Genomic DNA, 27,129 nt, shown 5'->3' on the forward strand with positions numbered 1-27,129 from the left:
GTGTGTGTGTACACAAAAAATAGAATTTCTATAATCATATTTTATAATTACATTTTTAGTATAGCATATTTTAACTATTTGAATAAAAGATGGAAATATTACTTTCTAGATTACTTTTATCTCATAGAAAAATCTGAAAACACTCGTATGAAACGCTAAATAGCAAATTAAAAGGTACTCATTACCCATCTGAAGACTCAGACTTTTATAAATGATAGGAAAATTAAGTGAAATTTTCTATTTGATTTAAAATAATCATTAACTTTATTATGTTAAGTTACAGTTCAGTTGTTCAGTGCATAACTGTGATAGTCATGACATGAGCTTGGTTATACTGTATGCTTGTAATTTTTTACTTCCCTACAAGGAAATAAATCCCCCAAATATCTGGCAGATAGTCACTAGGAAGAAGAAGAGTCAAGAAAGCTTTACTTGAGAATGGTATTTACAGCATGGTACTGGTACCAAAATAGAGATACAGACCAACGGAACAGAACAGAGCCCTCAGAAATAACACCACACATCTATAACCACCTGATCTTTGACAAACCTGGCAAAAACAAGAAATGGGGAAAGGATTCCCTATTTAATAAATGGTGCTGGGAAAACTGGCTAGCCATAAGTAGAAAGCTGAAACTGGATGCCTTCCTTACACCTTATACAAAAATTAATTCAAGATGGATTAGAGACTTAAATGTTAGACCTAAAACTGTAAAAACCCTAAAAGAAAACCTAGGCAATACCATTCAGAACATAGGCACGAGCAAGGACTTCATGACTAAAACACCAAAAGCAACGGCAACAAAAGCCAAAATTGATAAATGGGATCTAATTAAACTAAAGAGCTTCTGCACAGCAAAAGAAACTACCATCAGAGTGAACAGGCAACCTACAGAATGGGAGAACATTTTTGCAATCTACCCATCTGACAAAGGGTTAATATCCAGAATCTACAAAGAACTCAAACAAATTTACAAGAAAAAAAACCAAACAACCCCATCAAAAAGTGGGCAAAGGATATGAACAGACATTTCTCAAAAGACATTTATGCAGTCAACAGAAACATGAAAAAATGCTCATCATCACTTGCCATCAGAGAAATGAATATCAAAACCACAATGAGATACCATCTCACACCAGTCAGAATGGCGATCATTAAAAAGTCAGGAAACAACAGGTGCTGGAGAGGATGTGGAGAAATAGGAACACTTTTACACTGTTGGTGGACTGTAAACTAATTCGACCATTGTGGAAGACAGTGTGGCGATTCCTCAAGGATCTAGAACTAGAAATATCATTTGACCCAGCCATCCCATTAGTGGGTATATACCCAAAGGATTATAAATCATGCTGCTATAAAGACACATGTACACGTATGTTTATTGCAGCACTATTCACAATAGCAAAGACTGGGAACCAACCCAAATGTCCATCAGTGACAGACTGGATTAAGAAAATGTGGCACACATACACTATGGAATACTATGCAGCCATAAAAAAGGATGAGTTCATGTCTTTTGTAGGGACATGGATGCAGCTGGAAACCATCATTCTCAGCAAACTATGGCAAGAACAGAAAACCAAACACCGCATGTTCTCACTCATAGGTGGGAACTGAACAATGAGAACACTTGGACACAGGAAGGGGAACATCACACACCAGGGCCTATCATGGGGAGGGGGGAGGGGGAAGGGATAGCATTAGGAGATATACCTAATATAAAAGATGAGTTAATGGGCACAGCACACCAACATGGCACATGTATACATATGTAACAAACCTGCACATTGTACACATGTACCCTAGAACATAAAGTATAATTTTAAAAATGGTATTTATTACTAAAGATAAGAAAAAAAACTATGAAAGGAAAATAAGTTATTTGACAATCTTACTTATTTTTCACTTAGAATAATTATATTCAGCCAATCCATTTCATAAAGATATAGATACAGATATAGATATTTTGTACTGTCTCTGCGGCATATATATGCCAGTATACAGCATATATATACACACACACATATATACACACACACACACACGCATATATATAGCTTTTTAAGTGAAAAAGTAAGAGCTTATTTCTAAACACTATAAATGAATGCACACACATATACACACACACATATGTTAAATCCTTTTGGGTGTACCTGTATTTCTTTCTTATTCCAATTTACTTTAGAAAATCTCAGAAGGACAAGATTGTAGGTTTCCCTCAGGTTAAGGAATTAATTCAGTCTGAATGACTAATTAAGAAAGAAGCCAATTTAAAGAAAAGTTAATACTTTTAACTTTTTCTCTACAATACTTTTAATATATAAAAGAAAGAATACCTAGAGAATCTAAAAAATGTTAACACTATGACTGAATGTTAAATCTGTCCATATACAATACATATTTGTAATAGAAAGAATCATCTAGAAGCTGGCAGTCTGCTTTATACGTATCATTTTAGAAAATAGAAAAAAATGGGAATGGCTGATATCAAACACTGGACAAACACTTTAAAAATATGTAAACTATAGGAATTTTTTTTAACAATTTTACATTGACTTTTATTTAACAAAACCACATATTTACAATTCAAAAAAGTCCTACTTTGATACATTTTACTAAATAAAATTAAAGGTTAACTGTACAAGCAATTAAAACATGGTATGTAGTAGCAAGTGTTATCAGGAGTTTTCAGCAAACTCTTTAAAATAGTCAAAAGTTAAGCAGTTAAAAAGTACTTCTGAAGTGAACACCATTTCTAAATGGGATCCCAAGGCCTGGTGGGAGAGGCAGCCTCACTCTACTGGGCAGGCTGGACAAAGGTCCCCGCCCGGAAGTCTTAGACTCTGAGAGTGAACGGCATGTGAAGCGGAGCATGCAGACATCTAGGGGGCAGCATGCCAGTGTCTCGTTTCCAGTTTACCTAAACCACACACAGGAGCAGCCTCTACACTCGAGAGTCAACGGCATGTGAAGCGGAGCATGCAGACCTCTGGGGGGCAGCATGCCAGTGTCTCGTTTCCAGTTTACCTAAACCACACACAGGAGCAGCCTCTACACTCGAGAGTCAACGGCATGTGAAGCGGAGCATGCAGACCTCTGGGGGGCAGCATGCCAGTGTCTCGTTCCCAGTTTACCTAAACCACACACAGGAGCAGCCTCTGCACTCGAGAGTCAACGGCATGTGAAGCGGAGCATGCAGACCTCTGGAGGGCAGCATGTCAGTGTCTCGTTCCCAGTTTACCTAAACCACACACAGGAGCAGCCTCTACACTCGAGAGTCAACGGCATGTGAAGCGGAGCATGCAGACCTCTAGGGGGCAGCATGTCAGTGTCTCGTTCCCAGTTTACCTAAACCACACACAGGAGCAGCCTCTACACTCGAGAGTGAACGGCATGTGAAGCGGAGCATGCAGACCTCTAGGGGGCAGCATGTCAGCGTCTCGTTCCCAGTTTACCTAAACCACACACAGGAGCAGCCTCTACACTCGAGTCAACGGCATGTGAAGCGGAGCATGCAGACCTCTGGGGGGCAGCATGTCAGCGTCTCGTTCCCAGTTTACCTAAACCACACACAGGAGCAGCCTCTGCACTCGCCAGCAGCCTCTGTGGCAAGGTGCTAAGCGACCCTGGTTGGGGACTCAGAACTTTAGAACTTTCTGGCCTCTGGACTCATGAACTGGCGAGACCTCACATGGAATATATATATATATATTTTTATTAAAGGCACTGCCAAACAAATAAAAGCAGGGAAAACTGAAGGGGGTGCATTTATTGAATGAAGGGCACTTTACCAGAGGAAATCTGTAGTGACAAGGCTCTGTTTCCCTGAGAGAGCGCCACAATCCATACAGTGTAAGGTAGCCAGTACCTCAGCTGAATCAGCTCAATCTTACTGATATGAGGTGTCTCTGGGTGGAGTTCAGGGAGGCTGGAGTGACTAAAAATTGAGGGGAGAACCATGTGAAAGAGGGAGACAGTGGAGAGTGAGGCTCCCACATTTGTGTATACTCTCCCCTTACATCCAAGGGTGAACCCTGAACAGTGCCTGCAAAGAGAAGATTGTAAGGATCTGGTGAAAGCAGAGGTTTTAGCTCATGTTCACTGCAAAACCATGCTTAATTTTGAATTTCACCATGTTAGGAAGACCAGATAAAAATATAAGGCTTCTCACCGGAAGCCCAGGAGAGGGTCATGCCTTGAAAGTAAATATTTTACTGAGGTATTGCCTTGAGAATAAGGGCAAAACCTAAGAAGTCTCATACTAACTAGTGTAAAAACTAAGACATCACTGGTTAAAGGTGACCAGACAGTAATGTATGTGCCTGCTAGAACACAAACACTCTTCATAAGATCACAAAATTTTATTTCATCTGCAATGTTCAATATAGTAAAAAATTACCAGGCATGTGAAAGTAAATAAACAACAAACCAGAAAAATATAACCTAAGGTCAGCTGAAAAGATAATCAATAGAAGTAGACTATGAGATAAGATGGATGTTGAAATAAGGAGTAAAGAACTTTAAGCAGCTATTACAATAGGTGTATGGACTTAATATGGTCATAACAAATAAGGGAAATGAAAAGTGTAAAAGGAAGCAAATAGAAATTATGGAACAGGAAAGTGTAACATAGGAAATGACCAGTTCCTTGGACACTTCCATTTCTTCCATGAAGAAGTAACAGGTATTGGGATATGCACTCCCATCACAGACAAGTAGGAGATGAGGCAAAATACGTGACAGAAAAGGATAGGACTGTGGTCTCAGACAGAAAGGAAAGAAACAGGGACAACTTTAATATTTTCACAGCTTTGTACCTCCAGATAACTTTATGATGCAGCCAAGGGTAACCCGAACATTGCTGAATGACGTCCCTGAGTTGAAAAGACTGAAGCACTCATGGAAGCTGAGGGGACTGAATTTTTTTTTTATTTTCTCCTAGAGACGGAGTCTCCCTCAGTCACCCACGCTGGTGTGCTGGAGTACGCTCACTGCAACCTCTACCTCTTGAGTTCAAGCACTTTTCCTGCCTCAGCCTCCCAAGTAGCTGGGACTAGAGGCGCCCACGGCCACACCCGGCTAATTTCTTTTGTATTTAGTAGAGATGGGGTTTCACCATGTTGCCCAGCTGGTCTCCAACTCCTGAGCTCAGGTAATCAGCCAGGCTCGGCCCTTCAAAGGGCTAGGATTACAGGCGTGAGCCACCAAATATTAGTAAATTCAGCACATCTATGAAATGGATAATATATCATGACCAGTTGTGATTTATCCCAAGATTACAAGGTTGATTTACCTTTAAGGGTCATTCAATAGAATTCATCACATTAACACAAACAAGAAGAGAGAGAAAACATGATTATCCGAAAACACTTGAAAACATTTCACAACTACTAAAATGAGTAAGTGAGGTAGTAAGGTCACAAAGCACAAAGGCCATATAGAAATTAAATTTATGTGTAATACAAAAGAATTGGAAAAATAAATTTTAAAAATCCATTTATAATAGTGTAAAAAACATCAAATAGGCCAGGTATAGTGGCAGGACCTCATGCCTGTAATCCCAGCACTTTGGGAGGCCAAGGCAGGTGGATTGCTTGAAGTCAGGAGTATAAGACCAGCCTGGCCACAATAGCAAAACCCTGTCCCTACTAAAAATACAAAAATTAGCCAGAAGCGGTGGTGCATGCCTGTAGCCTCAGCTGCTCAGGAGGTTGAGGTGGGAGGAGGACTCCAACCTGGGAGAGGGAGGCTGCAGTGAGCCAAGATTGCGCCACTGCACTCAAGCACTCCAGCCTAGATGAGAGAGAGAAACATTTTCTCAAAAATAACAACAAAACAAAACACACACACACAAAATCAAATGCTCAAGAAATGTGTTGACACACTAAAAAGTGTAAAATATTGGACCAAAGTAAAGAACACTTAAATAATGGAAACATATATCACATTCCTGGAAAGAGAGTCATTATTAAAATATTTACTCTATGCATTTTGATGGATTTATTCACTGCACTTTCACTCACCATTCCAACACAAGTTTTAGAGATTTCAACAAGCTGATTTGAAAAGTATATGGAAAAGCAGAAGACCTATAATAAACAAAATAATTTTGCAGGAGAAAATGATGGAGTATTCACATTACCTGATTTCAAGGCTTACTATGAACTACAGTAACCAAGGCAGTGTGGTTTGGCATATGGATAGACATATAATCAAACTGAATCCCATAGGGAATTCAGGAATGCATCCACGTATATATGATTAACTGGTGGAAAGGAAAGTCTTTTTAATAAATGATGAGTACACAACATGGAAATAAATCAGCCTCATTCCTTTAACCACATTGCAGTTACCCTCAGATGAATTATAGACTTCCGCATAAAAGCTACAATTATAAAGCTTCTAGAGGAAAATATCCTCAGTATCTAGAGGTAAGCCACAATTTCTTAGGAAGCACCAAATATCAAAGAAAAAATGATAAATTGTACTTCATTAAAATGTAATACTTCTGTTCATCAAATGACATTATTAAGAAAATGAATAGGGAAGTCATGGACTGGGAAAAAATATTTGTTACACAAATACATGGAAAAGAACTTGTATCCAGAATGCGTAAATAACTCTTACTAATCAGTAACAAGAGACCATCCAATTTTTAAAAAGCAAATATGTGGTCAATTCACAGAAGAAACTATGTGGATGGCCAATAAGCACATGTAAAGTTTCTCGACATTATTAGTCATAAAAGAAAATTCAAGCCAAAATCACAGGTTATCCCAACTAGAATGGCTAAAACCACAAAAACTGGAAACCTCAAATGCTGGTGACAATGTAGAGCAACTGGAAGTCATTTTCCTTGCTGGTGGGAGTATGAAATTACACAACTTGAATATTGTTTAGCAGTTTCTTATAAAGTCAAACAAGACAAGTCTTTCACCCAGAAATTAGACTCCTAGGTATTTCTCCAGAAGGACACACACATTTACACAATAACATTCATTCTCTCAGGTGAAAAGCAGATAAACAAAATATGGCATCTTCATACGACTGAATACTGCTCAGCCATAAAACGTGAACTGAATAATATATACGTGGATGAATCTCAAACCATTATCCTTAGTGAAAGAAACCATATTAAAAAAAAATCACGTTCTGTATGATTCCATTTATATACATCTCAAGAACAGGCAAACATAATCTATGATAATAGGGAAAATTTTCATGCAATGATGATATTAGATTTAATATGATTTCTTCTTTGGGATGGTATATTTAGATTATAAAGTTTCTTCAGGACTGTTTCTTGTTAATTTTTGACATTTCTCTGGCTAAGAGGAAGCATACAGATTTGAAACATGATGCTCTCTCTTCAGTAACTATCTCATTTTTATTATATTTCAATGGCATCAAAATTGCTAATGAGGCAGTTGATTAAAAATAATTTTTAAACTACCTTTCAGCATTTAAACTCCTAAATATTGCATTTAAAAAAGGATCTGGGACTTTTAAGAGCATGATCAACTGCACCAACTATTTTTGTAAGAAACCCTAGTCAGTTAATCCATTTGTCAACGTGATATATGTACCCTAACATTCTTAAGTGCATATTCACTATTAGTATGTTGATGCAAAATCATCATCCACCTTGTCAGCTGACTGATTCTAAAGCACAGACCACATCGTTTGATACTCACCGATGATTATTGGCTGCGGCTCACTTTTTACTCCAACCCCTGCACTGGTACTAGCTGCAACCTCTACCCGGTATTGAATACCTGGGAACAATCCACCGATTATTACAGACCGAATGGCTGCATCCACAGTTTTGTTGATATGGAATCGTGTTTCATTTCCCAGACACCAGATCTACAGAAATGGAAAGTGAATAACAAAGTGAATAACATAGGGACATAATATTATCGTTTCTGGTAACAAGACTGCTATAACTGATTAAATATTTTGTAATTGTAACCTATCTATCTTCTAGGCTTACAGAAGTTTTGTAAATGACATCTTCTAAAGCCCAACCTCTGCAGTTTATTTATAAGTGTGCATGTAAGTGTGTTTGTGTGCACGTGCACCTGTATTAAAAGAAGGACAATAAGGGAAGCTGTAACTATGCCATGTTCATTTATATCTTATTCTCAGCACTGAAAGCTCATAATGAGTAATTTAGAAAGCACAGAAGGCCGGGCGCGGTGGCTCAAGCCTGTAATCCCAGCACTTTGGGAGGCTGAGACGGGCGGATCATGAGGTCGGGAGATCGGGACCATCCTGGCTAACACAGTGAAACCCCGTCTCTACTAAAAAATACAAAAAATTAGCCGGGCGAGGTGGCAGGCGCCTGTAGTCCCAGCTACTCGGGAGGCTGAGGCAGGAGAATGGCGTAAACCCGGGAGGCAGAGCTTGCAGTGAGCTGAGATCCGGCCACTGCACTCCAGCCTGGGCGACAGAGCGAGACTCTGTCTCAAAAAAAAAAAAAAAAAAAAAAAAAAGAAAGCACAGTGCCTTCTTTAACACCCCTGGTGTGTGGTTTTGGTTGCAAATGCCATTTTCGTGTGGCTTAAAACACATAATTTCCTCTGCTTTATTTATCAAGATTTATTATGCATAAAATCCACTAAAATATGGTGATTATAAGTTGCAATATCTAAGGTATATAGGTAGACATCTAAGTAATTTATATTTCATTTAAGAAAATATTAACTTGCACAGAAGTAGTTAACAAGATTAATTGACCTAAGTTATAGGTATTGACTAAAATGAAATTAAAGCCAATATTTACGCTGACAGCAATAAATCTAATATTGATCAACACATATCTACACACACATACACATTCATGAGAACAAAGTGGTGGCAAGTCTCTCGACACTGACGTTAAGGAAGTTAGGCTTTTATTTCAAGCAGGAATCAAATTTTAAGGCATCTTCTGGGATGTGGAAATTGTTCCTATAAAATGTGTTATGAAAAGAAATCCATTGTGTATCCACATTTGTGTTCGTATTATATAATATTTTAAAATCTACATGTAGACACATATGCAGGAAAACATATGATTTGTTTTGGAGCAGGTAAGTTCCCAAATTTTTTCAGTAAAAAATAATTCTTGTGAATCATGTGTTTCTTTTATTGATGTATGATATCTGTGTTCTTAGTGAAGGAATATTTAGCTCTTACCTACATATGCGCTTTGAAACCAAAATAAGACAAGTCTCTAGAGAGTGAGAACGTATACTTATGAAAAAAAAATTCATCATGTTGTAAAAAAAAAGTAACAATATTTAACTACATGGAAATGTAGGATATTTAGTGCCAAATGGTACAAAAATAAATTCCTAACCTCGTTAAAACACACACACACTCAAGCTCACATGGAGTAGATAATTTGTTACTCTATTAAAACCATGTCCTAATGCTTATAAAATCTTAGAACCTATATAATTATTGTATTGTAAAAGCATTTATTCTTATGTTTCTTAAGCATGTGTCTTATAACATGATATGTCATTTTAAAATAAATCTGTATACATTTAGTCCATTCATTTGCTTTAGCAAGTTGATCTTTAATAAAATTCGATGTAAAACTTAATGTTTTCTTAGAAATAAAATTTAATCTGCAAACTTTTTAGTAAAATTCTTCAGCTTAATATTAAATACCAACTCTGAATTTTTTAGGCGAAATGGGTGTCTAGTTTTGTATTGTATTAGATGTACAGAATATGCTGTTTTCAGGAATCTAGAAATATTCATTAATAGATGATACCAACATCATTTATTAATAAATTATAGTTTTGAATTTTACAAAGATTAATGAGGGGTTTTTCATTCACATGCGGTCTAATCACAACACAAACGGAATCTTATTTTGAAAACTTCGACATACTTACTACGTTAAACACCAAATGATGGCAATGAAACAATAGATATATATTGTTTCTAAACAGCCAAAAATTCAGCAGGTGAAAAATGAGATAATCAACTGTTTTTTCTGTAAGTCAGTATTTTGCAAAATGTGTTGTTTCAGTGGCTTTTTTTCAGGTGAAATATTCTATACAACCTCAGTCAACAGACAAAAGTAGCATCTGGAGTGAGGGTTGGTGCTACCCACAACCCACTCCACCTCTTTAACTCTGAAGCCTCTATTTTTCTGAGAACGTGGTTTAAAAAACAGCCGCCTTACAGCCTCTTATGCAGAATTCTAATAACAAAGATAAAACCCATTTTCTGGGCTTCACCACCTACTCTCTGCCCCATCTCTTTAAATCCTTGAGGTTGTAGAATCACACCATACAGAAAACCATTTCACTGGTGTGGTTTAATTGTTCAGTTGGATTTGTGTGATCTGTGACCTGGAACTCAGGTTCTAATACCTATGCATTTGTTTCATTATCTGTCACACAGAAATATAGATAAAAACTTTACACTTAAACTGAGTAAGAGAACCTTTAGAGATGTTCCTCATTCGTGAGACACTGAGATTTCTCTGGGAACCTTTATACAAGGGCTGTCCTTCTTCACCCGGGTCCTACCTTGTATTCTTGGAGAATTCCATTCTGGTGATCTGGAGGAGGAGGATCCCAGGAAACACTAATACTTGTGCTATTGTAGCTTCCAACTGTCAGTACAGTGACAGACTGTGGAGGGGCACTTGGGGCTGTAGAGGAAGTAATTAGAATAAATGCAAACTGTAAGCCTTGGTGCGCGTTAGTGCTACTTCCAGAAAATGAATAGAAAGACCAGATGCAGGAGGCTCTGGCTTCCAGGAGTTCTGAATGCACACACTGTTCAACAGTGACAGTTTTTTTTGAGAAATATTCTTTAAATACAATATCTAGATTTAAAGCAAACGCAACAGCTTTTGTAATATGCTCTCAATAATAAATTTAACAGCTAACGTTCTAATATGTGTTTTCTATACACCCCGCAAAGAGCTAAGTGTCAGGTTTAACTCTCGCATTAACCTCAGGAGGTAGAAACAACCGTTATCTCGGTTTTACAGATGAGGAAACAGAAGGTTACTGTAAGAGACTTAGGAAAGTCAAACAGCAAGTCAGAATTTGAGCCTGTGTATGTCTGATTTTACAACTCTACTCTAACAGGCTGTCTTCCTAAAAACAACCACAACTTCTTCTAACCAAAATTATTCTGAGAAGACATATTCCAGTATTTATCATGTGTTATTTCTGAATGGTGGCATTATTGACAGCTTTTTTGGTATGCTTTTAGTTTGTGCTTACTAAATAAAAACAGAAACATAGCTATAAATGCCATCAACCAGAAAAAAACTTCTTTTTCTTCCCATACAGGGAAAAATAATTGACTGCTATCAATTGACCTGTAAGTTAAGATTGAAAATTTGTTTTATACGGATGGGAAGGGACTCTGATGATAAAATGAACACAGTTCATGCTGGGTCAAATGTGAAATGGGAAGATTTTGATTTCCTACATTAATTCTCTGCCTTTATAGTTTCTCCTATAACTAACTACAACCATCCTGAGAAAAGGCAAGAGGGAAGCTCTTCCTGATTTTAGACTGCCGCATCTCTCATTTAAAGTGTCTGAGAACTAAGAAGTAATAACTTTGTGGAAAAATTCATCTATTCTCAGTGAGTCTCTGAATTAAAACCAAAGGTAGGAGTAGTTAAAATTATAGTATTACATAACATACTTCTTGACAGTTTAAAATACCAAATAATTTTGTGGTATTAATGGCTTATATAGAATAATCAATGCTTGCATAGCTTTACACTGTTTACTTTTTTGAAACTATCCTAAATATCCTAAAACGTATTTTAAAAGCCTGACAGCAGATATCCCATGTTTTGTAAATATGTCATGACATACTTCACTTAAGTATAGCCATATTTGCATCGAGATATAGGACACACACAGAAACATGTTAACACAATACTGTTCTTTTCTATTCCTCTTTGTGACAATATTGCTCCAAAATATGGTACGATGACATAAATCCAACCACTTGTCTATGAGCCTTGTAGTTATTAAGTAGACTGCATTGAAAAATAAGACTTTCAGAATGGGTTTCTCATTCTCCTTGCTGCTGTCTTGGCAAGAACAACGTGCCTGCTTCCTGACAGGTCAATTATTCCAGGACTCAGCTTCTTTCTACAGATGTGAAAGAACCCAAATCGCCACTCATCGTTCCCAGACACAGCCCGGCTGAGTTCCATTTGTTACCGTCACACAGCCACAGAAATTGGAGATGAATGTATACCCAACAGTGACAAATGTCTAATCCAGAGGAAAAGTCTAACTGCAGTGAAATTGATTTTGGAAACAGGCTTCAAACAGAGCATTCTGTGTTAAGGTTACCCGCTCCACTCATTAATACTACCAATTTGCAACACAGAGTGAAATTTAATGATGAATAAAGATATGATGATAATGATTATTATTTTTAAACATGTTAGCAAGGAGAAAAGATACTATTATAATTACTGGTAACTTTTCAACATATCCTAAAAATAGATTAATAATTCCTTTTTAAATATGCATTTTTGCCCCTGCCAGTGTATCACACTGCAAAACAATGGGAAGATGACATTCTTGCTGTGTTGTATACGAAATGTGTAATTTAAGAGCTCCTTGGTCAAGCATATAGATGTTAACATGGGCAACCTATATACATTTTCTTAAGGCTTCTAAATATGTTTAGAGAAAGGGCTTTCTACAAGAGTTGTGAGCACAAAATTGATACAAAAGCAGAGTGGAGGGATGTATTTCATTTGGCATCTCCTTTTTATTTTTTTTTAACTTTGATGACAACATTTATTATAAGCCTCTTGTTTAGTGAAAGAGATACCACTAAATGAACTGGTGGAAACCTACAGCAAGCTCATGTTCATCGTAGATCGACTTTAACATTCCTTCAGGTAAGAAAAGGTCCGAAATGGGGAGAAAGAGGGAACTGCCCACAGGAGAAAGTGGCTAATAAAAGACAATGCCACAATTAACTATAACAAAAACAGTAGTCAGAATGAACAGCCTGTGTTCTCAAATTTCCGTTTCTCAACACTCCAAATGAACCAAATCTACACAAAATATAGGGGAATATTTAATAATCCAATTCAAGTGAACTGAAAAACATGGATTTGGTGCAAATGGTTACTTAAGAAAAATTCAAATTACATTAGTGCCCTTTTTTTCTGCTTGTCAGAGTCTACAGACTTCTCAGAATAAAAGGAGAAAATGACACTTCCTCAATTTACTCTTAGATGATATCTTTCCATTCTTCTAAGGAAGATAATAAATAGGTACTGTAACAGAAATTAGTTTCATCATGATATAAGTTTGATTTATATTCGAAATCTGAATACTGACCTTCTTCAGTAGTACGAACCGTTTTAGATTCACTATCCATTCCTTGGAACTCATTAAAATATGGCCGTACTTTAATTTCATAAGTCACCCCCTTTTTCAGGTTGACTAAGACAGCACTTCGTTCAGTTGGGACTTTGGCATCTAAATTCTGCCATGAAGATGTCGCCTGCAGACCTGAAGTCTGACGATACATCACTCGGTAGCCTTGGATAAACTGGGGTTGGCGATCAACCTGAAACACATGGTAAAGGGCATTTGAAACTAAAGGAACGTATTTTAGACATCACAGTGAATTTGTCCTCTTTTCAGTTGTCCCTATTTCTGTCCTCATCTTAGTCATGTTGTGACTTTCTAGCTAATCTCTCTGCTTCCCTTCTAAGAACTCCTATCCTGTCAGAGTTCAGATTGCTCCCAAGATTATTTCCAAAATGAAGACTGGAAGAACTCTCTCTCCTGTTTAGAATACCGCACAGTACCTAAGATACCTACCTAATCAATTCAGATTCCTTGGATGAGCACAAGGCCTCTCAAAGGCCAGATCTGCCGATATCTCTAGCTTTATGTGCTGATTTCTCTATAGCTTTATGTGGTCTCCTCGGCTTACCCTTCTTCTGCATCCAACAATTCCCTTTCATGTGGCTTTATATGTAATATGCCCTTTGTCAGGGATTTCCATTCTATCCTGTGTCTATTCCCTAACATCGTCACTCACTCAAAACACATATTTCGGGTTCGTACTCATAGGTGCCAGAAATTCTGCTGAGCTCTGGGGATAAAATGCACAATGAAAATAGAGTCAGTCCCTGCCCTCATGAGCTGAGGTGAGAAGATGGAGTCCAGGGGGAGAGTAGGAGTGGTCTAATAATGACTAAACCATGGTCAAGTTACAATCATTAAAAAAAAAAGCATAAACAAGTGTTAAGAATCAGAGGTGCCAGCTGCTAAGAAAGCCTACAGTGGAGAGAAAGGTGCCTGAGTTGGGGAGACAAAGCTTCCATGAAGAGCTCCTAAGTGCTCAGATAGGCAAGAAGAGCAGGATTTACCCAGGAAAACAAATGTGAGGACATCATGGATAAAATCCCTGTGGCTGGAAAAAGCATAAAACAGAGATTGAAGTTGTAGAGCTACAGCATTTGTTTTAAAAGCATATGAACACTTACACCCATTACCAAGTAGTAAATGAAAAACTTCTACGAATTACCAACTTCTGACTCTTCAATTGTCCCATTCTTGACACAATTTGACAACTTTTTTGATATATTCATTTTTTTAAGGTACAGTAAGAAGCTATCTTAAATAACAATCTAAGATTAAACTCATACCAAATAGAACTTTTAAAAAGTGTTTTTGTTTGCTATTGATAATCACTTAAAAATCAAATATATATAAATGCAAGATTAAAAAATTAAATATATTCTTTTCTGTATACATTTATTTTAAAATATTTACCAGGGTTTTATGGTTGTTTCATTTCCAAGGAGAAAACAACCATGGATTTTAAAAATTATTTTTAAAAATTAAACATCTTTGAATGCTTTGTCATGTTTTTAGAAACACTTGATTTAAACACAAACTATGATAGCATGTTCCAACTAATATCCTTTATCATAGTTTAATAGCTATAGTCTAAGAAGCTTTAATTTGACATACTTCATGTCAAATAAAGTGTAAAGATTAATGGAAAAGAATGGAATAACCTCATTTCAGGAAGTTTGTAGAGAAAGAGGAAATAAAAAAGAGGATAATGAAGATGGTTATTAATTTCAGCTGTAAACAAATTTCTTTATCCAAGAAATTTGAAATTTGTTCAGCATTTGAAATTTGTTTCAACATTCGTTGAAATGTTGAGATTTGTCAGCAGGTTATAAACAAAGCATATTCTTTCATGTATTAACTACTAACATCTCTTCTTTAGTTGCAGTATTGTTTTATTTATTTTTAATCGAGGGCAGCAAATGAATATTAGCTAAGAATATTGGCTTTAGAAAGTTAAAAATGCAGAGCCTCAATAAAAACACAGTGGAACAAAAGGAAATATTTAGAATGTCCAAACGAGAGAACTCCCTAAATTAAGTAAGTGAGTCTGTTTGTGTGTGTGTGTGAGTGTGCGTGTATTTCTGTGTGTGGCTAATTCCAGTTTCCCAGATACGTCTCAACAAGTATGAATTCCTTCACCCGCCTGACAGCTGTCTTACCCTCAAAGACTTTCTGGAGTTAGTGCTACACTTGTATGAGGTTAGATCAAAAAAAATTGAGCCCAGGTGTAACATGGAAGCTGGTGATTGGCAGGTCCTCATTCATGCTACCAGTTTATGTTTCTACCATTGGACACATTTTTTGAAAAGCAGGAGTTTTTCTGACGCTATGAAATAAGGCAACCAAGAGGTGAAAAGTTAAATTTATGACAGTCAAAGAGAGATGACTTTCATCAAAACTGTCAGTGTTCAGAAAAACCCTTGCAGTATATGTTAAAACAACATTAAACCTGCATTTTATAAACTTCTCTGCATTTGCTTTAAGTGAATTTATATACTGAAAGAAAGACATAACTCACAATAATAGCTTGTTAATACTAAAAGAAGCAAGCTGTATTTTTAAGAAGAACATTAAGCAGCTGTTTCCAGATGAAGGGAGTCTGTAAATCAGGGTAAATTGGTTTTATCCATGTTTGGTTTTCATTAATTAAGTGTTTTAGGGACTTTATGAAGCTAATGTTTACTACAAAACATTGTTTTGCTTACTTCAGTGTACACTATCTTCAGCCAGTATATAGTATGGGGCTTCTTAATAGTTAAATAGTTTAACTTGATTGTGTGCAGTGGCAATGCATTTTTTTTTTTTTTTCAGGAGGAAATTTGTTGTTACAGGTGGAAGCAGAAATGAAAATGTTGAACATTTACTTTAAAAAAAATAGGTGAGATTTTTACTGGATGTGTGTTCTACCCCACTAAATTTTGGAGCTCATTTTGACAGGTGGTCATTTTCAAGTTAGGCCATATGTTTGTTGTAAGTTTTATTAACATTCTGATTATAAGAAGGAGGATTTTCTTTTAGGGTTGATTACAATCAGAGTCTGACCACAGATTCATGGGTTTATATAATTTAAAAAAATTAGTATTTTCTGAAACAGGAATAAAAAAAAAAGAGTTGCCTTAAGGAAAAAGTAAAATGATTACAAAAACTTCAGACTTCCAGTCCTAGGTCTCAATTTGAATTATACTTCAACCTCTTAAACTTTCTGAGCCTCAGTTTACTTAATTTGCTCACATGATACCCATATCTCAAGGGCACGGAAAGAATCAAATGACTGATATAAGTGAAAGCATTTTGCTGGCTTTAGAGATGCACAATGAAAAAACATAACTGTTAAGGAAGCAACAGGCTAAAAGAGAAGAGGGCTCATATGTGGCCCTAAAGTCAGCATTTTAGTTAAACTGTTTACGTGTGATGCTTCATATTTACCTTTTCCATTCACAAAACAAAACAACATAACAACTCGATAGGAAGCAAAAATTCAGTGAATTTTCTTTGATGGGTTTAGCTGCTAAGGGTCTGATCTGGTTTTAGCAGACTTCTGAAATTCTAGTTTGTCAAAGCACTCTTTTCAATCTCTGTGGAATAATGCTTAATGGGCAAAGAGTATGTAATTCTTTTTGTCCTTAAAGAAAACAAAGACAAAACATAAAACGAGAATAATCATTTTTCAGTAAGTGACTTATTGCTATTTTTCTTTGTGGAACAGCAGGTTTCTTACCATTTTTGCCTACATGCATTCTAAAAGCAGCCGTTTTAGAAAGTAGCTGTTGCTAACTATTGTTGCTTCAAGGTTAGCCTGGTGAGGGTGGGGGCAGCGAATGGGCTCTCCAGTAGTTACGTCTTGGGCCTTTGATTATTAATCCTGCCAACCACTGGGAAACTTTCTCAGCTGGCCCAAAACCTAATCACATGGTGGGGAATTATTTCTCCCTTCAACCCCAACACTTCTGTAAAGCAAATGCTAATATTTTGATAATTTAAATAACATGCGTTTAGTAAATTGAAAATATTACATCAATAAAAGAGTTACACAAATTCTCTGACTTGTGTAAGAGAATTACACAAGTAATTCTTGTGTAATTCTGGGCACACCCCAGTCTGACTTCATTTCACTTAATTTACCTCTTTCAAATGCATACTTATGGCAAGTGCAACTACAAAGTCATGGAGAACAATATGCAGTGATATTAACTGCATTCTTTCTTTTATTAAAAAAAGTGTAAAATGTATGAAAACAACTGATTTGATCATTCAACAAACAGTTATTAAAAGAGTACTTCACAATAGACACTCTGCTCTGAAAAAACAGAAATGGAAGAAATTGACTGTAGCCTCACAGAAGTTACAGCCCATGATGGGGACAGATGTGCAAACTAGCAATGATACCTTCCTGGGGTACAGGGATGGATGGACAATGTCCCCCTCCTGGAAGAACTCCCAGTCTACTGTCCTGCAATTTTGATCTAATGCTATTTACTCTTCAAATTCAGTGACTTAAAGTGATTAACTTCATAAACATAATGACGTTGATTCTTACCCAAAGAATCCCCACATTTAGATACAGCTTAAAAGAATCCCCCTTATAACTTTCAACAGAACAGAGACTTTTTTTCATATGAGAATGAGGAAAAATACGCTATGAAAAATACAGAGTTACTTTGGCTTTGTTAGTTTGGTATCTACTCAAGGGTACTGAAAGATAAAAAAGGCATGGCAGAAATACCCCCTACTGTGCCACTGGAAAAATGATAAGGTAATTGTGTTCCCTTCATGGGAACACAAGAATAGAAACCAATACATGCAAAAAATAGAATAAATCTATGCAAAATTATATCAAAACTGGAATAAGAAAGTGTAATCCTAAATAACCATAATTACTCTTAAAACATTATAAACTTAGTCTTATTTTTAAATATATATATAACCCAATTTTGTACTCATAAACCAAGAATTTGACTGATCATATAGTTTGCTTTAAGGAGCAACAATATGGAACGACAACAACAAAAGCCTGAATAGCTAAGGCAATCGAAAGCAAAAAAGAAGGAAGAAGGAGGCACCATGCCACTGAACTTTAAACTACACAACAGGGCTACAGTAATCAAACTGGGAGAAAATGTTTGCAAATTACATATCCGATAAGGCATTTGTATCTAGAATATATAAACACTTATAAGTCTATAATAAGAAGACAAACAAAATAGAATATATAAACACTTGTAAGTCTGTGAGAAGATAAACTCTTTGCCCAAAAATGGACAAAGAGTTTCAACAGACATTTCTTTAAAAACAAAGTTCTATTAGCACATGAAAAGATGAACATGATTAGTCATGAAAGAAATGCAAATCAAAACCACAATTATATACCACTACATACCCACTAGAATGGGTATAATCCAAATGGCAGATAATAATAAGTGTTGGCAAGGATGTGAGAAAAAAATGGCAAGGATTTGGGAGAATCTGGAACATTGAAACATTGCTTGTGAGAATAGAAAATGCTATAGCCACTTTGGAAAGCATCTCAGCAGTTCATCAAAATATTAAATGGAAAGTTACCAATATTACTGAACAATTTGTAGGTTTATACGAAGATAAATGAAAACACGTGTCCATACAAAGACTTGTACTCAAATGTTCATGGCAGCATTATTCATAATAAACAACCGGAACATCCATCAATTGATGAAGGCATAAACAGAATGTGAAGTAGATAAAATGGAATACTATTTGATAACAACAAGAAACGAAGTCCTGATACATGCTACAAAAATGGATGAACCTCAGTAACATTAGGCAGAGTGAAAGAAGTTAGACACAAAAGACCATATATTGCACAATTCTATTCATATGAAAGGTCCAGCACAGGCAAATCTGCAAAAACATAGAGTAGACTAGTGTCACACAGGGCTACGGTAGAGGAAATGAGAGAATCAATGCTAACAGGCACAGGATTTCATTTGGGGATGATGAAATGTTCTAAAATTAGATTTTGGTGATAATTTTAAAACTCTACACTAAAAATCATGAAGTTGTTCACTTTATGGTATGTTAATTATATTGCAAGAAAGCTGTATGAAAATTCAGAAGACAGAATATGCCACGTTTATATAATAATCGATGTATTCTTAACTATGTTTATTCTAGTAACTTTTTAGTTTGTTGATTTTCTTTACTGTCATTGATTATACCTTGATTTTAAATGGTGAGAATTTTTATGATCACTTTTTGTTAATTTGCATTTTCCATGTTTTGCTTTCCCTAAAGAGAAGTGATTACTATTAATATTGCCTTTGAAAACTTACCGTCCATGTGACCTGAACAGTGGTGGGAGTCAGTACAACTGGATTATGAAGACGGACAAGGACATCTCCTAGTTCTTTCTGCACTTGCCTGTGGTCCACTCCTTGTGCTGGTGGGCTGATATCTGCAGTTGGATAAGATAATCATTCCCAATTTTTAAAAATGCACATTAAAATTACAATTTATTTCATGTACATCAACATCATATCTTTAGAACTAATTACAGGGAAACAAAACTAAAACTCTTTTTGTGACAAAAAGCATTTAAGCCTATATATATAAATATACCACTGTGGTAGGACATAATGAGAGATGATATTGATCTTTACTAAAAATATATTAATAAAAGAGTATTTATAATCCCTCATCCCCATTCAAATGCAGACACACTGTTGAATAAGGTCGTTTATTTTCTTACTAAAGGATAAAGTATGTGCTGTAAGACTTCTCTACAGATGTCTAGAAAGATCTCTAGAAAGATCAGCTTTGTATAGATGTTGCTGTATTGAATGATTTTCTGGATTTGTAAATTGGAATATATCTAAAAACTGAAGCGAAGGAACCTGTTAATCCCTTGTCCCAATTTGCAGGTTGTGTTTTCTTCTTGACCTACTTCAGTCTGGGAGCATGGATGGAGAAGTAACAGCGGACCAGGAAAGTGAATTCTGTCATTAAAGGTAAACAGAGTTGGGGGAAGAGGGGAAGCAGCTCCTCAAATTTGCAAAGATACGTTTGACAGAAATAGTTATAATACTGATAACATGTTCTAAAGCAATACATTTTGAGCAGTACTCTAATACCCGACATGAGGTCATGTAGCCATTTTCAGGAATAGTGGTGGGGTGAAGGGAAGAAAAAAGTGTTGTTTAAAATATTACACCCTCAGTCACATACTGTTATGCCACCTTATTCAACAGTCTCCCGAGTATTATTCTATTTCTCCATACAATAGTTTATATTCTGGGTCCATTAAGAAAAAAGGATAAATTATAGGCAGCTAAGTCCATCAAATTGATATTAAACACTGAATTTTACACATACTCAAATTAACTTTTTAAACTGGTACACAATGTTGTAATTGTTTTTCTCCAACTACTGCATTTAAGAAAGGAAGTCCAATTTAAAGGTATTTATTTTCTTAATCTTGTTTTTTCTTATTATCTCAGGCTACAATGCATGCAGCACTCTTGCAAAAGTATTTTTAAGAAAATTTCTCAGCTATTACTTAAATTGGGTGCACTAACTTCAATTGGGCCACAAGTAACTGAGAATAATACTTCGGTAATGTTTTTCCAGTTCTACTTTTTTTTTTTTTCACTTTTAACATAAACAGTAAAATGAAGATTTGCTTAATTTGGGAAAAAGTCCCTTTATGTGAATAATATTAATCTATGCCTATATATGTATGTTCTGTTTTGATGTTGATAATGCAAGTATTTGTACTTTAATGAAATAAAAGATTTCTAGATTCTCTGTTATTTAATACCTTTGAAAAATAAGAGCTCACAAAGCAAAGTGTTCTTTGAAAAAGAAGTGCTTTGCAGATTGCAAAGCTGCTGAAAGTATGGTATCCAAAAATAATCCTGACCTTCAGACACAAAACATGAGTTTTCCTGTTAAATATTTGTTAAGAGCACATAAGTCTTTCACTCTATATATTCTTTCCATTGGAACAAACCAGACCACAAACAACTTTTCATTAATCTTTCTTGACCTTTTCACTGGGAGCTATTTTATGAGTCAAGATTTAGTGACTAGCATAGTTATCGAATGATCAAAAAGGTTTGCCAGATACAATCACACCAAATATCTTCCTATTCTGATCTCTCTCTGCCTTTCACTGGCTACACACAAAAACTATTTCTATCCACAAAGGCATAAATGATCACGGTACTACAATTTCTTGACTTAGAATTGTACACATCTTCCATTTTAAGTTCAATAATAAAATTTACACACTTAATTCAAACACCGTAAAAAGCAACCAGATTTAAGGAAGTTAAAATACAACTAGGTTCAAATTTCAGATTTTCAAATTCCTTGTTGTGCTTTTTCTTTCTCAAGAGACAGGTTCTTTACCTACAGGCCCTTTATCATCATGGAAAATTAATCACATTACTGCTTAGAGAACAATAGCAAACGGCGTTCCCTCCTCCCTTGACTGTCATCATGTCAGCAACGTTACAAAGTCACGTGGTGACTTTATTTCACTGGATTCCTTTAAGGCGCCCTTCGCTCTTATAATAGCATGCTAGTTACTATCACTGAACTACATTGTAATTATAATAATATTTTATGGCTGTATGGTGCTTTTCATTGCATAAAAATACTACTTTGAATTATATCTTGTTCAAAGTCTTTTACAAATAAGAAATAATTAACCCTTTCTGAATAACCCTGTGGGAAGTAGGTTATAACAAATAATAAAATCACCATTTCTATTTTATTAATTTCTTTCACCTACTTATCAGAAGGGAAACTATAATGTAGCATTGTGTATTAAACCTCAGACTCCAGTGACTTCTCAGTTTGAAGAGACAGGTAATATGGATAAAATTATGAAATCTTCCATTTTGAAATTATATTTTAATATTCTGTGTGTATTTTACATTATAGCCAAAAGAACTGAGTTCTTTAGAAAGAAAACTTGATTTCCTGCTTTCTGTAATAAATTGCTCCTTTAAACATCTGATTTAATGAAATTCATTATAGCAGTAAATGTAGATGTAAAATGTAAATGTAGATGTAAAACTTATACATCAGCATCACAAGGAGGGTTTGTTAAAACAAACGCTGAGCCCCCACTTCAGAGCATTTGAATTTGAGCCTGAAAATGCCTGTTTCTAACAGTTCTAGGCTATGCAAATGCTGCTTATCCAGGAACCATACTCTGAGAACCACCGCACTAGAAAAACAGAATTCCGAAACAATAGGAAATAATTTCTATACCTCTATTTGGGCATCTATTCATTAAAGACCACTTTTTTCTTATTGTATAATTAATTTTAAAGAAGGAGAAACATTTTCCTCCCTTTGAAATATAGTGAAGCTCTAAGTTAGTGAGTTCATTCTATGTAGATGTACCCAATTATTTTATTTTTTGCTGAATAAACCTGAAAACTCCAGAAAGAGAACACATCTCAGCAAGGTAAACAGCAAGCTACCGTCTCCTTCCCTGGATAAAGCCTAGTGAGTCATCGTACAAAGCAATGCAGGCACATTTACATTTCCTCATCAATCCCCTTGTTCTTTTTTTTTTTTTTTTTTTTTTTTTTTTTTTTTGAGACGGAGTCTCGCTCTGTCGCCCCGGCTGGAGTGCAGTGGCCGGATCTCAGCTCACTGCAAGCTCCGCCTCCCGGGTTCACGCCATTCTCCCGCCTCAGCCTCCCGAGTAGCTGGGACCACAGGCGCCGCCACCTCGCCCGGCTAGTTTTTTGTATTTTTTAGTAGAGACGGGGTTTCACCGTGTTAGCCAGGATGGTCTCCATCTCCTGACCTCGTGATCCGCCCGTCTCGGCCTCCCAAAGTGCTGGGATTACAGGCTTGAGCCACCGCGCCCGGCCTAATCCCCTTGTTCTTAAATACCTGATGTTTCTGCCTAGAACCAGCAGTGCTGACAGCTATTGAAAGTACCTTGTGTGCGCACAGGATCTGACATGGGACTTGGGTCACTGAGGCCTTGGGGGTTGATCGCTCTGACCATGAATAAGTAGATTGTATTGGGCCGCAGTCCTCTTACAGTATAGAGGGTGGTCTTTACATGGTTTGCCACGGTCTGCCAGCTATTGCTCACTGATTGGCTGAAACACGAACAGAAATTTCATTTAAAGAACAGTCATTTGAATATTGGAAATGGAGTTGGGTATCAATGACAAAGTTAATGGCTGAAAATTAAACACACACACACACAACACTTGAAGTGTTCAGCCCAATAAATGAAACATTTGGATGATTTCAATTTATTCCACAACAAAGCCGAGCCCACCTAACGAAAGTGCCATGCACAACAAAATTAAACTCAGCCCAGGAGATGTGACAGCCCTTTGCTAATGCACAGCAGCCCACTAAATGAATACCTGTAAAAGGAACAGAGGCCAAGATCACAACATCAAGTTTATACAATAAGTATGGTCCTCGTAAATGTATATATATATATACCTTGAAAAGAATTAACCTGTAGAAAGAATAAATGGACTACAGAGTAAATTATGCCAATACATTTTCCTGTTACAAGGTGTGTTTTCTTTTGCATCAATTCCACATGCAATATTATAATAGAGCCTTCTAAAACTACATATCTGTAAAAGAAGAAAGGAAGCATGTAATGAATATTTTCCCTTGGTTACATTTTTAATAAAATTGTACATTACACAGTATTGTGATTTCTCATCTCAGAATGGTGAAATATCTCTGAATTTGTGTGTGAGGACCCTTTTACAGCCGGCCACAGATGGATGCCATTTTAGAACAGTTTGCCTAAGGTCAAATGCCACTTTTGCTCAGAAGAAGGGGAAAATGTAATTTTCAGGGTGGTCAGTTTATTTTTCTGATATCCTTAACTATCCAAGCATAAGAATTATAGAAACATAGTATTTTGAAATTTGAAAATTAAGTACCTAGCATTACCTTAAATAATGATTAGAGAAGCCTTAAAAGAAAGTGATCATTTGTCCTAATGTTTAAAAAAAACAGTGGTTATCCATTAAAATTTATAATGTCACATAGACGCACATTTGAAAGGTAATATGAAAGCACATTTTACCATTTGTGTAAGCATTTTATCAAATTCTCATAAGACAATTTTATAATGATATTTGCTAATTTACATTTAAATCTTTAAATTGGCAACAATTATTTCAGATAACACATGGAAACATCTTTTCCATTAAGCAACAACAAGCACATGGAATAAATTTCTTAATTATTGTTTTTAATTTTCTCTCAGGCATATCTAATACATGTATGTAATATATGGTATAAAAACACGGGATTATTTTAAGTTCTGCTCTAGTCATTAGGAATAAAAATGCCAGAGTCCCCTGCTTCAATAAATATCGCATAACTTTAAAAAGTGCCTGTGCCTATGCCTAATTATATTATTTTCTACCCAGTTCTGATGCTTAAATTCTCACCTCAAATCCCTACAATGGTCTGGCTAAAGAAAGGAGCTAAGTGATTATGTTATGAACTGGATCCCTGTAGACCTAGGCATGAGTAATGCATATTTAAATCTTATAATTAAGTTGTAAACTAAAAAAAAACTCTGTTCTTAAATAAAGTCAGAGAGATCAGTTCTTAAAATGCACTGACTGGACATGTCTTTAATAAAACAGCAGAATAGTTCAGGTGACAGTTTAGAATACAGGAGCTAAAGCAAAACCCAACGGAGAAAAAAGGAATTGTCCCATACCTGAAAGCCTCAATGATATATGCACTTGCTGGAAGGGTTCCAGGGGTACCTGGTTGCCAGGACAAGGTGACACTGTTCTTAGTAACATCAGTGACCTGAGGTTTGGATGGTGGCCCTGGCAGGTCATTTAAATCATAATTTTTACTGATTGTTGCTCCAGATTCTATAGAGGACAGACAGAAAAAACTTCATTCCTGATTGCATAAGTTGACAATACTGCCTAAAAGCAGGAAGCAGTCTACTAAAGGACTTGACGTAGACAGTGAGAAATTCATCTCCATGAATCGGAAGCATGTAAGTGAATATTTGCTTCTCCTACATGTTAATAACAGTTAGCTGTACTTTTACACATGACCATTAGAATTCCTTACACTTCAGAGGAAATAAAATAACAAGGTTATCAAGGACAAGTGTGTTAAATTCCACAAATGCAATGGTATGTGCAAACTCATGCATGAATTAAAAAACGGCATTGAATGTAAAGACTTAAATTTACATTCAGTGAATTAAACCCTTTGATTTCCCCTTAACTTATTATTTGATACTGAGCTATCCCTAAAAGGACTCAAGCTTTCTCCCAATTCACAAAGTCCTCACCTGTCACGTCCAGCACTGCACTCCAGGAAGTCTCTCCACTTGAACTTGTAGCCACACAAGTGTAAGTGCCAGTATCAGAAATCTAGTGTGCAGAGAAGGGACAGAATGGTTTCAATCAATCTGTAGAATAATTACTCAGTGACAACCAGGCAATGTTTAAATTCTTCAAATTAGACGTATCATTCTGCTGTCTAAATTATGCATTAGAGTCCATCATATGTATACATAAAATACTGAAATAAACTCATATAATGTTATTCATAACATTGATCCAAAGGGCTTCTAAAATATATTTATGGACCTCAATGTTAATTTTTCTGATAAACTATTTGCCCCTCTCTTTTCTTCCTCCATGGTAATACTCTTACCTCTTAATTCCGTTTTATGGTGGGGCTCTGCTACATCTACGTTGTTTAGGAACGACTCAGAACAGAACTCATTCAGAATCTTATAAAATTCCAAAGAAGCAGTAATGCAAAACTGTTCTGTCTCAAATAAACTATGTTTCAATGAATAAAATGTACCCAAGTATATAAGCAATAGGACAATAAGGGATCACACTTTCTTTCTTTTGAAAGACATGGAAAAAAATGAAAAAGAAAAAGAATTTTTTTTTCCCCCAAGGCGGAGTTTTGCTCTTGTTGGCCAGGCTGGAGTGCAATGGCACGATCTCAGCTCACTTCAACCTCTGCCTCCTATGTTCAAGCAATTCTCCTGCCTCAGCCTCCCAAGTAGCTGGGATTATAGGCCTGTGCCACCATGCCCGGCTAACATTGTATTTTTAGTAGAGACAGGGTTTCTCCATGTTGGTTAAGCTGGTCTCGAATTCCTGACCTCAGGTCATCCGGCTGCCTCAGCATCCCAAAGTGCTGGGATTACAGCTGTGAGTCACCATGCCCGGCCAGAAAAAGAAATGTTTTTAAAGTAAACTTCTTTATTTAAAAACTTCAGTATTCACTTATATGTAAATCACAGTAGTGAAACAATGAATAGAATAAAGTATCATTTGAAACAAAAAAAATGGCTATGGAGTGACTGCAATTTCCAGCTGAAAGGGACCATAAAATATCCTAATTCATAACTCTTCTTTTGATCACAATTAAAATTTGCCATTTCATCAATCACTTTAAATGGTTTTGTTATTCACAAAAGAGCAGCAAAAGACCTTCAGAAAAAGTTGATAATGTAATCAAGAGTTCTCTTTTACAAATGCAAAAAGCAGAAGATTCTTTGATTATATTTTGAATAAAGTCCCAAGATCAATAAAAGAGGCAACTCAAAACTTCTCTGTGATCAAGCCTTGTGGCTTATACTGCAAACAACATTCATTCTCATCAATTAAGAGGTAAAGGAAAAGTCACACTGGGAAGAGAAACTGATGACCAACCAAAGTAAGACAAGGCAGAAGATGCAGAATTAATATCCTGTGATGAACA

At 36.0% G+C, this 27,129-nt stretch overlaps 1 protein-coding gene across 5 annotated transcripts in view; it reads right to left on the bottom strand.

Annotated features, from left to right (window-relative positions):
• The window catches only part of ROBO2 (roundabout guidance receptor 2), a 602,415-nt gene that overhangs the window by 63,971 nt on the left and 511,315 nt on the right, over positions 1 to 27,129 (bottom strand). For all 5 annotated transcript variants that reach the window (XM_015128844.3, XM_077994326.1, XM_077994327.1 and 2 more), the window contains exons 10-16: positions 25,694 to 25,775; positions 25,097 to 25,259; positions 23,320 to 23,486; positions 19,689 to 19,810; positions 13,348 to 13,579; positions 10,534 to 10,658; positions 7,696 to 7,867 (exon numbers count right to left, since the gene is read on the bottom strand). In XM_015128844.3, coding sequence (XP_014984330.1) covers positions 7,696 to 7,867; positions 10,534 to 10,658; positions 13,348 to 13,579; positions 19,689 to 19,810; positions 23,320 to 23,486; positions 25,097 to 25,259; positions 25,694 to 25,775 — 1,063 coding nt within the window. The remainder of the gene's footprint in view (positions 1 to 7,695; positions 7,868 to 10,533; positions 10,659 to 13,347; positions 13,580 to 19,688; positions 19,811 to 23,319; positions 23,487 to 25,096; positions 25,260 to 25,693; positions 25,776 to 27,129) is intronic.

The sequence above is a fragment of the Macaca mulatta genome, chromosome 2 (assembly GCF_049350105.2).
Source record: "Macaca mulatta isolate MMU2019108-1 chromosome 2, T2T-MMU8v2.0, whole genome shotgun sequence".
NCBI lineage: Eukaryota > Metazoa > Chordata > Mammalia > Primates > Cercopithecidae > Macaca > Macaca mulatta.